This window comes from Sturnus vulgaris, chromosome 4 (assembly GCF_052056855.1).
Source record: "Sturnus vulgaris isolate bStuVul1 chromosome 4, bStuVul1.hap1, whole genome shotgun sequence".
Classification (NCBI taxonomy): Eukaryota; Metazoa; Chordata; class Aves; order Passeriformes; family Sturnidae; genus Sturnus; species Sturnus vulgaris.
The window spans coordinates 72,609,449-72,625,216 of NC_142246.1; the positions used below are offsets into that span (position 1 = coordinate 72,609,449).

Genomic DNA, 15,768 nt, shown 5'->3' on the forward strand with positions numbered 1-15,768 from the left:
CTCTTCTTTAGCAGCAACCTTAGTTATCTATAATTTAAATTCTCCTCTATTAGTCTAGCTCAGCCACCCTGAAGCAGCACAGATTTTGTGGACTAGAAGCAGAACAGATTAGCATCTTCACAGCACAAATAATTTGACTCTTACTGTCACTTGCACATTAGCTGCTCATACACCACTCCCATATCTCCCTGCCAGATGTCTCAGGTTGAAATTCTCTCTTATCTCAAGCCAGAGGTTGCTCTGTGTGGACAAGGACAGATTGAGTGTCTGAAGAAGCAGTCAACTGTGCAGCAAAGACACATCCCTAAGGCTGCTTGGACTTGGGTTAGATCTGGGTAGGACATCCCCAATGTGAGGAAATCAAGTCAAGAGACCCTCAGTTGAACACCCCAAACAGTAATCCAGTGCACAAACTGGTATTTTGGATAACTTTCACACAAGATTATTCCATGTGATTGTTCTAGGACCAAACATGGTGCCAATGCTGATTTAAGCACGTACACTTATAAGGCATACAGAAAACTGATCCACCCTAGGGAATGACTGGAGTTTTGGACACTCTGGCAGTGTTCTAATGATTACCCAATTAGAGGTGACTAATAACAACATCAAAGTGAAATAGGACAGTTGCATTCCTGGCTGGCTGACTACGGAGAAGGATCTGTGCCAGGACCTATTGATGTCTTTGAGGAGGTATTAACTTCACTGAGTTCACTGAGGTGAACTCAGTAAGAACCTGAAACCAATCCAGTGGACTGAGGGACAAAAATCTGTGTCTAAATTAAACAACAAAAAAACCCAACAGGTTCTGCACTGCCCTTGATTTCTACGGAAAACTCCTTCTGGAGATATCAATTTCCAAAGAAAAGTGTTGAGGTGGAGGGAAACTGAACGAGCCTGGCACAGACAGCTCTGGTCAGCCTAATCCTACAGCTCAGGAATCAGAGAATGTTTCTCTGCCTCACGTTTAGTTTAGTGCACAGTTAGGTTGGATGTGAACTACCTTAAGAGGATAAGGAAAGCAGAGGAAATTACATTTCCACATATGACAACCAGCTGTATAAGGAATACTTTCATCAAAATAACGGCTTGCTCTCGAGCCCTAAGGAAGGAAAGCGAAGAACTGTCCAGGGAAACAAGTTCCCAGTGGCACATCAGACTTACTGTGGTGATGGCGTTGGGCTTGGCCCCATGCTGCAGCAGAACATTGATGATGTGAGTGTGGCCTTGCTGAGCAGCCTGGTGAAGAGGGGTGTACCCATTCTGTTATCCACAGCAGTGACAGCAAAAGCAAACAAAGAACAAGAACCAATCATTAGAGCAAACATTTCACTTTGCTTCCTTCTGCTCCTTTGGAGACATTTCAAACATACATTATGACACCAATCAACTGAAAAATAATAAACCTTCAGTAATAATGATTCTCCTTCCCCAGATTAATGAAAATATAAAGGAAGATAGTATTCTTATAGAAAAATAATTTCTCCCACGATAAAAGAAATCTATGAAAAGACATTTCTCCCCCATTTTCTAAATCAGAGGAAGGAGCAATGAGAAACAGCAAAGTTAAAGGGGCATGCTGAGGGCACAGAATCACAGCTGAGGCAGAGAACATTCCTCTTCCTCTCACATCCTAGTTTTCAACAGAGGGCCCAAGATTTGCCTTTAAAATATCGGAGTCAATTTAAAAAACATCACTTTTAACAGCAGTCATTAAAGCCTATTTGTTTTTTAAAAGGCTAACAACATACACCTATTACAAATGTCAATCAATTTTAGCTACACTTTGCCTCCAAAAGGCTGGACCTAGCTGTAATTACACCTAGGAACTTGTACACAGTATCTACCTTAATAAACATGCTTAGTTCAAGATACTCATCTGCCCCAGTGGTTTGTTCTTGTGTCACACAATACAGAAACATAACCAAAGTGTGCTTAAACTGGCTGATCTGAGGTGGTATTGTGTAAGTCTAGTCAGCCAATTGATTTACAAAATTATTTGCAATTGGCTTTGAAAGCAGCCAGAGAAGAAACTGGAAGAAAACCTTGGGTAGATCTCACTGTACACTTAGATAAAGCCTGGGGCAGGCTCTGAAAATGCACTCTGAAAGTGATCTCTGCTGTACACAAATAGATGCCAGTAATGCTTTGTACTGCTAATTAAACAGTGATAGTTCAGGACTGTTACAGATCTTACATTGACAGTATAAGTGCACAGACTGCTAAGAACTACTGCTTACTGTGGGTTCTAGTGGAAAATGGATTCACTACCTTTACTTGAATAGTGCCATCCTTGAAAAATAGAATTCATGTGCTCATCGCATAAAGCGTCGTGCAGGCTTTCTCTTGTGAAAGCCCAAGCTTTCAATCTTTACCATGCCTTTCCTGAATCCAGGATTTACTCTTTAAACTGAGTCCACAACACCAGTTGACAGATTGCCAATATTTTTAGTAGTCCCTAGGTGTACGATTTTGGAGAACTGCTTCTTTATACAAACTTGCTGACTATAATGAAACTATTTTAAATAAATACCTGGGTGAATGGAATCATAATCTGTCCCAGTGGCCCTTTAAATACAAAGAGACACCTAATCCTAAAGACACAACTTTGTCCCTTGAATTAGCCTCCAAATACCTCAGCTGAATGTCTTGGCAGCTATAGATTGGATCCTGCTAGTGTCTGCTTTATTAATTCTCATCAGCTGTCTTTGTAGTAGTGTTGCCTGTCCTTTTGGAATCTCTGAGTTTTGCCCATTGATTTTGGGTGATCCCATGAGAGAACGGCCAGAATCTTTTATTTATTTACATGGCTGTTTCTTACCACATTGAGCTGTGACCACAGTGACAAAATAATACTACTTTGAGAAATGAATCATCCCATAGGCCCCAGCTGGGGACAGGGAGCTGACCAGAGTGACCAGTAGACTACAAGCCAGCAATTCTGATGGGATTTTAAAAATAGTATCAGTGGGCTGCTTACTGTTGGTCCCAAGACATCCAGCTCAAAGCAAGTAGCCAGCAATTGCCTGAAGTCAGCTTTAACCAAGCTGGAGCCCTACAGCTCTTCAGTTAGCCTTCTCTTTCTGAAAATGATGATGTGATGCTTTCTGGGATGCAACACACTGTTGCTGCCATCAGAACCTCTCTTTGCGTTCTCAGAGGATACACAGCTCTTGCTACAAAATGCATTCCATTCAGCCGGTGTGCCCACCAGTTTATCCCTGGAGAAACTGCTGAAGTCAGTGGGCTTTGCTCCGACTTTGACTCTGGGTAGTCAAGACTCGTTTCAGTGTATCTGGTCAGATTTCAGCATAGCCAGATTCCCCTCAGAAAACCCCAAACTCTCCTTGAGTAAACCACATTCCCTTACCACAGCTGCTTCCTCTCCCAGAGTCATCCCACCCACACACTGAACAGCAGTAACTCTTCCCACTCTTCTCCCAGCATATTGGAGAGAACCTGGCATCACCCTAAAGTGTCTGAATTGTTACTTGCTTGTTTGGCAGCACACTGTATTACAGTGGTGTAAACCATGTGGAAATGAGATCAGAGACAATCTTTGCTTTGCTAGTTTTGCAAGTAGTAAGAAAAAGAAAAACCAATTAAATTGATTGTCTGTGTCATTTTTTCATACACACAGAGTTATCTGGCTTTTCTTTCCCAAACACCACACCATGAGATGGAGCAGACAGAGCATTCCATTACAGGTACCAAATGTTGACACCTCCCATGCCATGGTTAAGAGTTCCCAAAGGAAAAAGCACATATGTCATGTGGAAGTGTTGGGTTACCATGTTTAGAATAAAGAGCAAAAGCAAAGCAATGGAAAATTCTTTACCTTTGTTTTAGCATTGACATTTGCTCCGTGCTTGAGGAGAAAATTCGCCATTTTGATGTTTCCATAGTGACAGGCCACAATTAAAGGTGTATAACCAAGCTACAGGAGGAGAACAAAGAAGTAAAACTGCAAGCTCAGTGGAACATTCCTTGGACAAGGGTAGCACCCTTTGGCATGCCGGAGACAGCAGCCACTCCGTGATTTACCTTTGTCTGAGCATCCTGGTTTGCACCATGTTTGGTGAGGATCTCAGCTACATTCACTTTATCCTCTTGAGCTGCAAGGTGTAAGGACGTCAGTCCAGCCTGGAGATGGAATTTAACAAGTAAGTAAACAAGCAGATAAAAGTAAGAATAAAACCCTACTTTACATAAGGAAAAAATCTAGATTTTTCCACTTCCTCGTCTTTAAAACATGATCAGATCCTAGCTATAGCTTCTGAGTATGGATGGTGTTTTTAAACAAAGTAGAGTCGCTGTCGCTCCTGTTGCAGCTGACAAACAGCTCCAAAACAAATACATCACCATACCCATAGAGGAAAACTTTCAGGTATGAATGCTCAAGATTTTCTACAACAATGTAATTTGGCAAGCTGAGAAGCCCATTAATAAAATGTGCTTCCCACTCCTCAGACAGAAAGGGGAATCTTGACAACTGCAGGCAGAAGCCAGATGAAGACATTAACTCCAGAAATAGATCCCATTCAAATGCCAGGGGAAAGGATGCAGCCTTTAGCTGACAACTCACTGTGATCATGCATTCATGTGCTTTCCCATGAACAAGGCACTGAACAAATTTTGTATAAGAAATGAAAATCACCTTGTTTCTATTAGCAGGATATATTAACGCCACGCCAGGAGATACCTGAGCCTTCTATTCTAACTCATATGAGCCAAAGCTGAAGACTTTTCATCTGCATAAATAAGATTTGCAGCTATTCCTGGATAAATCCAGTGACCCATGAAGATTTACAGTAATGGTTTGGGGATTTTTTGGATGATCTTATTTTTTGTAAAAAAACTGTCATGCACAATCATTTTAAAAAGTTTGGAAAGGTCTTCCATATAATTTTTCTTAGTCTACTCCAGTAATACGGTTATTTTCTTATTGCCAGAGAATGTAAATTTCTTCACTTATCACTGAAGGACAAAGACATGTGGAAAAGAGCCTTTGCTGGTGAGAGCACTGAATTATTTCAGACTGGAGCTCTCAAGTTTCTGGTACAGGTTGTTAAACCCACCCACGGACACAAAGGTAGCATCTTACTGGATGCTCCCACCCATAATACTTTGTTACCTTTGTTGCCACGTGGATGTTGGATCCTTTCTCCAAAAGCAAAGTCACCATGTCAGTGTGACCTTCCTGGGAGGCCAGATGAAGTGGGGTGACTCCCTGCTTGGTCAAAATGTTGGTCTCAGCCCCATAGTTCAACAGAGTGGTAGCTATCTGCATCTGGTTTTTCTTGGCAGCAATATGCAGAGGGGTGTATCCATTCTGACACCAGCCAGGAAAAAAAAGGAAAATTAAGTTACCACAACAGCCATGTAAGCCTAAGAAGTCAGGCATCATAAAACTGTATTATTTGATGTTATGCCTGCTATTAGAGATGAGAGTTCATTAAATTTTCAAGGCCAGACATGTCCCACACGAGCCTGCTGTTGTGTTACTTTGTCCGTCTGTTACTCTCATCGCTTGAACCAGAACAAAGCCAGTCCTCACCAGGGTGGGCAGGACTGCTCCACCAATACCTTCAAATTATTCTGAGTTCAACACCTACATTTTGTACAACCTATGTTGCAAATAATCCCTTTTGACCGGTGGTTTATATTCGCCATGATGAGTGATGGGTGCACACACTTCATCACATTATGCTTTTTCAGAGGATGTGGGTAGAAACGTGTTTGCATACGGAATTTTGATAGGTGTCAGTCACAAGCTGGAAACAGTAACGGGGTGGAATGTTTTTGTGATCAAATTAATCATTTAAGCACAGAGAATGGTGTTTTCTGGCAATAAGACAACTTCCTAATTGCTTTATAACACAAAAATTCCCTCATTTTTCTGGAGGTAAAAATCCCGGGTGCCAGCACACAGGGCCTGGGGGGGGGCGGTGCTTGGTTGGGTTGGCCTGTGGTTTTGTTGCTGGGTCTTTTTAAGTGGGAGTTTTCCAAACTATCGTGCTTTCCATTCACTGCCATGGAAACCACATTCCCAATACAGTCCCTGAGCATTTCCTCAAAGCCTGTAGATCAGCAGCGTTACACAGGGTAGGACACTCTGGTATTGCATCCATCTGGTCACCATTTTCCCCTTTTAGCAGCTTTTGCTTTACACAGAAATAGCACACCACCACTCCTAACCCTGGAATGATTCGTGTGCATAGTCAGAATACACATTTCTAAAGTCATTGCTAATATTACACAATAGTAAATTGACTTCCAGCTGCAATCAAAGCTCTGACAGGGCTGGGTCCTCTCAGGGCTCCCCACAGCGTCCCCTCAGAGCTCCCCTCACCTGCACAGTGATACCACACCACTCCTAACCCCGGAATAAAATTTCTAATGTCATTGCTAACGTTGCACAATAGTGAAGTGACTTCCAGCTGTGACTAAAACTCTGGGGGGACTGAATCCCCTCAGTATCGGGGCCCCCTCAGGGTCTCCTCGGGCCTGCCCTCACCGACGAGGTGACACCACGGCGCCGCTCCTAAACCTGAAATTAATTCCCCTTGTGCTTACTCTGCGTATTCCTGGTCAAAATACACATTTCTCACGCCACTGCTGACGCTGCACACCAATGAAGAGCCTTGAGGCTGTGCCGGGGCCGGCCCCCCTCGGGCTCCCCTCATGGCGGGCGGGCGGGCTCACCTTGGCGGTCGCGTGAGGCGAGGCGCCCTTCTCCAGCAGCAACAGCGCCACCTTCTGGTTGTCGTAGTGCGCCGCCACGTGCAGCGGGGTGAGGCCGTTCTGAAAGGGCGGGTCCGGCGTTAGCGCGTTACGGGAGGGCGGGAACGGGAAATGGGACGGAAGGGACTCAGGTGAGATGGATGGAGGGGTCCAGGGGGATGCAAGGGACAGAAGGGACGCAGGGGGGAGTAGTGGGGATGGACAGCAAGGCCGTGGCAGGCAGCTGGCTGTTAGTGGGGAGAAGCAGCGCACCAGGCAAACCAGGGTGGCAGCCGCAGGCTTCCATAGCGCCACACCAGGGGAAATCTGGGATTTGCCCCTATGTTTATCCTTTGGGAATTTAGGCAGCTTGATGGAACTGGTGTTTCCGGAGCTGCAAACACACACCTGCCCTCAGAGCAGCCATGCACCCTCCTGCCATGGACCCAAACTCAACATGCTGGGTAGTAGCACTTGGCCATCACCCAGGGCAGACACGACCCCAACAAAGCCACAGTCAACGTGCAAAAGGAGCTGCAGCCTTCTTGGGGTGCATATTTCACACCGTTCTTCCTTAAGGAAGAATCCAACACACTTCTGACTTTTTCTTCCCCAACAGTACCTTGCCAGCAGAATCAGGAGAGGCACGACGCTGCAGCAGGAGCTTTGCCACTTCCAGGCTCCCATACTTGGCCGCCACATGCAACGGTGTGAATCCCTTCTGAAAAATTCCAGGAAATAAACCACAGATGTTTGTGTTAAAGGTCATGCTGATCTCTTGTTTAAGAACTATCTGTCAAGCACTTACTCTTCAACCTCACAATCAATAGCTGAACCTACCAGAAAAAGCAACCTCTCTTGAAAGCACTTTGAGAAGCATGAAATACAAGAAAATAGTTTCTCTTTTATTATTCTTCCTTTATTCTTCCCTATTTATGTGCTCTCAGGCTGGCAGACATTTTATCTGATACAGACTGTGCTAGCAACACACACTGCGTGGGGGCAATAAAGGCACTTCTTCAAATTTACACCCCAAACCAGCTGCACCTTTTTTTGTTCCATGATGACAGCTTTACAAGTATTTCCTGCATCAATTGCTGCCAGTAACAGTGAAACACCAATTAAATTCAATGGGAAAAACCTCCAAATTCCAATTCCCTTCCTCCACTAGGGTCTGGTGAAAAATTATTTGTACTTGGATTTGTGTATTCATACAATCACAAAATTCTACTGAAGCTAAAAAGAGCCCTTCTCTTTGCCTGTTTTAATTTTTAAAAAAACTGGTAAGGAAAGCTCATGGATGTATGACAGTAGGTGGCAGCCTGCACCACTGCCTGACAGTAATTTCGGAAAGCTGCAATGACCTATTTGCCTGGCACATAAGTGATTTTTAATGTTTACTATCATTATCATTTACTTCCACTAATCCCACCTCAGAAAGACTTTATATACTGGGTAATCTCAAACATTTTCAGTTCACAAATCACAGGTCTAAAACGATATTATCTAGTGGGCTCCATCTTCTCCTATCCATAATTAGAGAATGTTCCTGCAATACTAATTGCCATCAAGCAATATGGGAAATTAGGAAAGTATTTAGTGTATTTTTAGCCATTCTAATGTGATTTAACAGCTGGATAAAAGGAGAACAGCAAGCCCTCCCAGTAATCCATGGATCATAATTTGAAAATTGCTGCTTTAGTCTTCTAAACCCTAGAAGACATGGTGCTGTTCATAAACGTGTTTTAAGCTCCAGCTGTAAAACCAAGGGTACTTTTACAAATAGCGAAAATTATGCGATTCTCACTTATCAAATGCTTTAAATTTGGAAAAGATATCTTGTTATATAATTCTCTTCACAGATATCTACTTTCTTACATAGTCATCTCTCCCTTAGAAATCTATTTGTACAATTTTTTGGCTAAAAAACCCACTAGTGATTCTGGAGAGCATTTTTTTAATAATCCCAGACAAAATGGCCTGTTGTGTCACATGACACCTCATTTTAGAACCACTGAAAACAGATCCAGCATTCGATGTGACTGGGTAGATGCTGACTTATATGTTTTAGGAGCATTCCTTTCAGTTAGCACACAGCAGAATTATTTTGCTACTTAAGCAAATAAGGTATTGAGGAATAAAAGGCCTGTTCATAAAAACTGTCATTGTCATCCCGCCCCCCCCCTTTTTTTTTTTTAATTCTGCTCAAAAAAAGCTGTGCCTGTAAAACAAAAGAAGAAACAAGGATATTTCAAACCTGTTGGGACTGTGTATTTATCAAGATCTGCATTTGGCTTCAGTGGCAACCAAACCAAATTTTAGATGGTAGCAAAGTAAGTTGAAATTTGATTAACTTGTGACACATTGCTCCGGTCCACTGGCTTGTAGCCAACTAAATAAGAACACAACAAAAGGCCCAAACTACTTGAATTTCTCAGTGTGAAAGTACACTGGTCACAGAACAGACCTGCTCCTGTGCCACCAGCACAGGGATGTGAGGTGTTTTGCCTTACCTTGGTGGACATGGAGTGTGAGGCGCCCGCCTCGAGGAGCACGGAGGCGACGTCGAGCTGCCCCTCACGGGCAGAGATGTGCAGGGGGGTGTAGCCATTGGTGGTAGCAGCATCAGGGTGGGCCATGTGCTGAAGCAGCAGCTGCACAATCTCTGTCTTGCCCAGGCGAGAGGCGATGTGCAGTGGGGTCTGTTCTTCCTACAACTCAAATCGAGTGGGTCATTAGTGCTATGGAGCCACCCTGAGCACAGGGTCCTTGGTCCCCACAGACCTTCCTATGCATTTGTCTTGCAGAGTCATAGGAAGTGATAGCAGAAAAAAAAAATGGAGTAATGGAGGAGAGGAAGGTGGAGAGTGATTCCTTCAGCCATGGTTTTAAGAGGAAAAAAAGCCATTGTAAGCAGAACACCTACCCTGGCTCGGGCATCAACCAGGGCCCCATTCCTCAGGAGGCAGCGAACCACTTCCACCTGCCCAGCACGTGCTGCCATGTGCAATGCAGTTTCTCCACGCTGCAGGAAAGCAAAAGCATTTCAGTGTCCTAAACTTCCAGGAAGAAAGATCTTGGCCAGTGTCAGTTCCACCCATGACAACTGGTGCTGAGACCCATCCATCTGCCAGCTGAGACTCTGGCTTCAGCCCCAGGGCGGGGTGTGAGTGTGTCATTGTACTTGGGAATGCCTTGGTTTGCCAGCTGGTCAATCCCAGACAAACATAGCCTCAACCACTGAGAGACAGAATGAAAATCCCAGTTTAGGAAAATTCTGTGAGATAGACTAGCCCTGGGCACATACGTCCCTCAGCATTCTACGTAACAGGGTATCAGCTCATGTGCCACACAGATGAGAACACACTGAGCCTGTCTCCCTCTAGGGATTGCACGGCACAGGAGCCTCAAGATGGAAGGGGATATTTTTCCAGATGGTCCCTTCCTGCACACTGTGTGGAGCTGGCAGCATTAAGAGGCCTTGCAATGGCTGAGCACAAGTCAGCCAGCATATGAAATGTGTAAAATCTGTACTCAGCAGTGTGGCTCTGTCTCCCGGCTGTGGAATCCATCTTGTTTCAAGCCTTTTGTAGCTCACAGAATTTGAAGAATATAGAATTTTGGAAAGCTGACTGAAGCGATATGGAATTTCAGATCAGGAATATTCAACACATTTACTTTTTGCATAGGTTTTCAAAGCAACACTGAAAATGAGGATTCTTTGAGAACAGCGTTTCTAGTTTAATTGGGCTCTGTTCTTTGGGTGCAGTGTCCCAAGGTGCACTGAAACAGTCCCTGTGCAGCTCACCAGCACCTGGTACATCAGGTCCTGCAACAGCTCCACAACCTGGAGCTCTATCCATGTTATATCATGAGAACACAGCATGACCCATCATTTCTTTGTGTTGATTGTTCATATTTCTTACATCAGAGCTGGAGAATATTCTGTTTTAAGGCCTTTATTCCCTCATCTACCAGTTAAACTGCAACTGCCAAAATGAACACTCTAGTCAAGACCTTTTACATCAGAATCAGGAATCATGTCTTCTTGTCCTCATCTAGATAGAGGGAAAGAAGCAGCCTGTGCCTGCTAACAGGGACTTGTAATTACAGCAAACCCTCTTCACCAAGAGTTGACCTACCTTGTCATTTTAAAATGAACATTGTATTAACAGCTGTCATTAGTAGGTACACAACAACAAAATCCCACGGCCCACGCTACAGATCTTAATAATTCCATCTATGTATAAAGTTTATTACCTGAAGAATGAGCTTTTTAACATGTGAAAAACACTCTACAGATCAAATTTCTGCAATGACCTTTTTGTGCTTGAATTAGCAAAGCAGTTTTTGGCAACAGTAATTCAACAGGGAACCTCAGCTTACCAATTGCAAGCCAAGACACCTGTGCAGCAGAAATTGTAAAGTGTTAAACTTTGCACATAAATGCCTGCTAACACAATATTTTTAACTGCTTCCCCAATGATTTTGTGTTGGTTTTTTATTATCAATAAAGTTCTTATATAAAGATTGCTTCCATAACAAAGTATTAAAAGTCTGTTTTTCACATAAATAATTCTGCAGGCTAACAATTTCACTGGGTTCCATGTAAGATTTTTCTAGCTGAGAAAAACAAATGAATCCAGTGTACCAGGATTACTATATTTTTCTTGTTTTTGTTGTTGGGAACACTCATCTATAACCTTATGTACTGAAAAAAGCTGCTTTCCAAGTACAGGTGGTCCCAAGTAGAATATTTGTTTATAGTGACAAATTCAAACAGTAAAATATCTTATGAAATACATCTCAGAAAATTATATTGCTCTTTTTGTTGGTTTGTTGGTTTTTGGGATTTTTTTTTGGTAACTGGGCTGTTGGTATACAAACACTGATTTCTATGGTAAGTCAGGTTCTGCATTTTGTGTTACATCCCGAAGGTCACATTTGGAATTTCCTGTCTAAGAGGAACATCTTGAGTTTCCCTGTTTTGCTTTTTATTTGATTGTTGGTGTTGAAGCATTTTATACTCTTTCACTAACAGGAATGACACAATTTCATGGTAGCCAGCAAAGTTATGCAGGCAGAAATTAGAGCCATTTGGACTTGAATTTCATCCTTCAGAACAGAAACACAGACTTTGTGGGATTGGGCTTACAATCAATTTTGGATGTTTTTGGTGAGTTTTGTCTGTTTCTAAGGAAAACTTTGCCTACTCGAGCATTGTTGTAGAGCACATGATACCAGAGATGGCTTATGACACATACAGCCATCGTTTTCCTCTCTTCACTCAAAATGCTACAATAATTTGCCCTAAAATGCAACAAAGTATCATTAAAATGTGACCTCGGGTTGAGCGACATAGTAACCAGAGAGTCGGTCCTGAGCAGATGGTTCTAGTGAAAGCCATACTCACAATGTTAGTGACATCGGGAGAGGCTCCGTTCTGCAGCAGAAGGAGGACTATGTTCAAGTGGCCCATAAATGCAGCCACGTGTATTGGTGTGAGGCCCGACTGCGAAACAAAGCAAGAGCAGTTTTACTCCTCTGCACGGCTGGAGCGAGGGGCTTCTTTGTTTAAATAAAACATGCAGAAAGAGAGGCATGACAGAAGAGACAGAAAGAAGGAAGCAAAAAAGGAGACACAGAGAAGGAATGTTTCTGCAGGACATGAAATATTGTGCTACCTCTGTTATAGCCTGGATTGAAGCCCCATATTTCACCAGGAGTTCCATGACTTTGATGCGATTTTTCTTGCAGGCAATGTGCAGTGGAGTAAAACCATTCTGTGCAAAAGACAGTGATGTTAGTTAGAAAAACATGCAGCTACACTTCCCACACTGCTCCATGCTGGCACACTGGGAGCACAAGGGTTAGACTACCACAAGCTACTGTTCTTTAGGCACAACAGGTTATGAATTACAGACATCTCCCACTATCTGAGGCACAACAAAGCAGTGCTGCTGCTTTCTTCCCAGGCAGGAGAGAGAAAGGGAACCTCCACCTCCACACTTCACATGTGATATGCCTGTCCTGACTGCAAGTGTGTGTGTATGTGCTTCCTGAGGCTGCACACCTGTCTGTGAGGAGCACTCCCAGTGCTTCCCAAGACTGCCTAACACAAGGGAAATCTAAGAAATTAGAGTGAACACTTTAAAATCAGTGCCTTTATAAAGCATTTCCTATATCTCTCTGGCAGAATCATGGAATCACGGAAGGTTTGGGTTGGAAAAGCCCATCTCCTTCCACCTCCTGCCATAGGCAGGGACACCTTCCGCTATCCCAGGTTGCTCCAAGCCCCATCCAACCTGAACTTGGACACTTTCAGGGATGGGGCAGCCACAACTTCTCTGGGAAACCTGTGCCACCCAAATATCTAACCTAAATCAAGTCTCTTTCATTTTGAAACAACTTAAAGTGAGAAAGAGAGGAACCGAGTACTTCTTCCAGATTCCACCTAATGTTTTAACTTGAAATCTAAGGATCTGTAAGTATTTATTTTTATACTGATACATCAGCCTAAGGCGCAACAGCCATGTTTGTGTGTGTACATTCTGAGGTACCTTAAATAAACCCCTTCAGCTGTGCTGTCATGACACTCTGATGACAGTTAATGCAGGTTAAGTGTGTGTCTGAAGCTGAACAAACACATTATTCACCACACGTGAACATTTTAGTGAAAAGCACAGGTAACATGTTTTAGATAATGTTGAAAAATTGCAACATTTTCTAATGAAGAGCATCAGTATTGCCAAACAATCGACTAGCAGTAACCAGAACCCAGCAGTGAAATCTTAGTTTATGGGAAGAGATTATCACGTGACAATTATTCTACAGGCTGCTTCTGTTAAAGGAAATGTTAATTACCAGTTCATTTGAAGGTGCTTTAAAGCATATGCACATTGAAAAAGCTGAGAACTCACATAGTGCTTGTATCACCAAAGCATTTTGCAAACACTAAAAATTATTTTTTAAAATGTAGCTGAAAATTTATTCTTTGTAGTATTTATTCCATCACTGAACTCAGCTGAATATTGTTACTGTTTCTCCAATTTCTAAAGAAAGAATCAAAACCAGGTGATGTTTTACCTCCTACACAACATCTCTCAATATATTTTATAGGGAGTTTTACTGTTTCAGAAGTTTCCATATTTTTCACTGAATTTCACTGCCTCAGTTGATTTAATTTTGCTACTTCTATTTAAGTGAGGAACAGTTTAATGGGGAGAGGAGAAGGCAGAAAAAATGTATTACTAACAGAAATTATGAGCTCCATTTAATGTATTAAACACTATCAACAAGCCAAAGGCGACAAGTCCCTGATGGGAGAGAGAGAAAATGAGGGGGGGAAGGAGGGGGAGAGAAAACAGTTTGGTGGGAAGAGAGCAGAGAGGCAGCAGCCCAAGGGTGTTCTCCTTTTGTTTCAGATGTTTCACAGGGAGGGAAACAGAAGATATATTCCTGGTCATGGAAGGAAAGAAAGAAGATGTAGGGGCTACATGTGGGTAGCTGAGCAAAGTGCAGCTAGAGATAATCAGAAGACTGGCAAGAAAAACTAGGAAGGATGGAAACAGTGTAAAAAAGATCAACCAAGTGAGCATTACACTGATAAAAACAAAACAAGAAAAGTGTAAGAGGAGGAAGCAAATGAGGCTATGGGATTTGTGGGTATGGAAAGGCCAAGAAAAATGAGAGGGCAGAAGAAAATGGTGTCAGTTCCAAGAAAGTAAAGGACAGGGAGAGCCCACACAGAAAAACAGTGGGTCCTACTGTGGGCAGGAAACTGGGAAAGACATTTGAGTGCCCTGCAGTGGTGGTTCTGTGGAGGTCCCCAATGCAGCTGGCAATGGCAGAACTCTGGCCATGCAGGAGCTTCTCAAGTGTTCATAGACTCTTTCTCCCCCTGACAGAGTGCAATGTATTAGAATGTGAACTCCCAGCCAGCTAACAGTTCCTAGTAGAGAAAATTGTAACCTTGCTTGGCTTTGGATACATTAAACATTCTCAAAATGTTTCCAGAGTAAAATGTGATGTGTTCCTCCATGTTAGGGGCAATGGTTTGGTCAATGAGTAAAAGGAATCACACCTGGTATCCTGTAAGCGTAAGAAGTATTTTTTGAAAAGAAAGAAAAATGGTACCTAATAGAGGAAAATGTCATAAATTGATAAATGCAGAAACATTAGCTTTTAAATATGTTTTCCCTATGCCAATTAACTTACTAATTCAGTTGAAAGCCCAGAAATTATTTGTGTATTCTATCACTCCATATGGAAAACGGAACCATTAATTCAGTAAAACACCAAGGCATATATCAACATCAGCCAGAAACAGCTGTGATTTTATGGACTGTGCAGAGCTTCCAGACCTGACACTACAGTCACTTCTCATGGGGTGTGTTCCATGACCAGGCCTAAGGGTACAAGGCACAGCACTGGTAACCAGCAGGTGTGACACTCCTGTGGCTGCTGCACCGACTTAAGGCTGTGGAGTTTGCTGACAGTTCTCACTTAGCTTTCCTGGCAAGAGCTACCAGCCATGTTACGTGACCCAGGTGGGACAGGTTTACCAGGGCACGGGCGTTGGGGTTGGCTCTCTTGTCCAGCAGGAGTTTGGTGACACGGTAGTGGCCGCAGTGAGCGGCCACGTGCAGGGCAGTCAGGTAGTCCAGTGTCACGTCGTCCACAGGAGCCTTGTGCTGCAGCAGATGCTTGACACATTCCACGTGGTCCCCCTGGGCTGCCATGTGCAGTGGGGAGAGTCCATTCTGTGACAGAAGAGAACAGAACAAAACAGCAGCTGCTAGTAACCCCCACTTAGACTGTGGCACATAACAGGATATTTGTTGTTGTAGGTGCTGCTCAGTGGGCTCTGCTATTATACAAGTACCTTCCTCTCATTAGTTTCACCAAAGAGACAGAATTTGTAGGAAATGCATTAATTTTAGATCTGTGTTTTCCAGATGTGAGGAAGAACACACTGACATAATTTTCCAAGTCTGCAAAGTCCATAAAACAATTAGGAGAAACGGTCCTCATTATCGTATATGA

General features: G+C 43.1%; 1 protein-coding gene across 11 annotated transcripts in view; it reads right to left on the reverse strand.

The window, feature by feature from the left end:
• Positions 1-15,768, reverse strand: part of ANK2 (ankyrin 2) — a 265,077-nt gene that overhangs the window by 78,288 nt on the left and 171,021 nt on the right. For 9 of the 11 annotated variants that reach the window (XM_088164284.1, XM_088164282.1, XM_088164280.1 and 6 more), the window contains 11 exons: positions 15,288-15,485; positions 12,408-12,506; positions 12,137-12,235; positions 9,650-9,748; positions 9,237-9,434; positions 7,346-7,444; positions 6,706-6,804; positions 5,135-5,332; positions 4,045-4,143; positions 3,839-3,937; positions 1,165-1,263 (listed from right to left, as the gene is read on the reverse strand). In XM_088164284.1, coding sequence (XP_088020410.1) covers positions 1,165-1,263; positions 3,839-3,937; positions 4,045-4,143; positions 5,135-5,332; positions 6,706-6,804; positions 7,346-7,444; positions 9,237-9,434; positions 9,650-9,748; positions 12,137-12,235; positions 12,408-12,506; positions 15,288-15,485 — 1,386 coding nt within the window. The remainder of the gene's footprint in view (positions 1-1,164; positions 1,264-3,838; positions 3,938-4,044; positions 4,144-5,134; positions 5,333-6,705; positions 6,805-7,345; positions 7,445-9,236; positions 9,435-9,649; positions 9,749-12,136; positions 12,236-12,407; positions 12,507-15,287; positions 15,486-15,768) is intronic. The other 2 variants (XM_088164286.1, XM_088164283.1) reach the window with 1 other exon arrangement.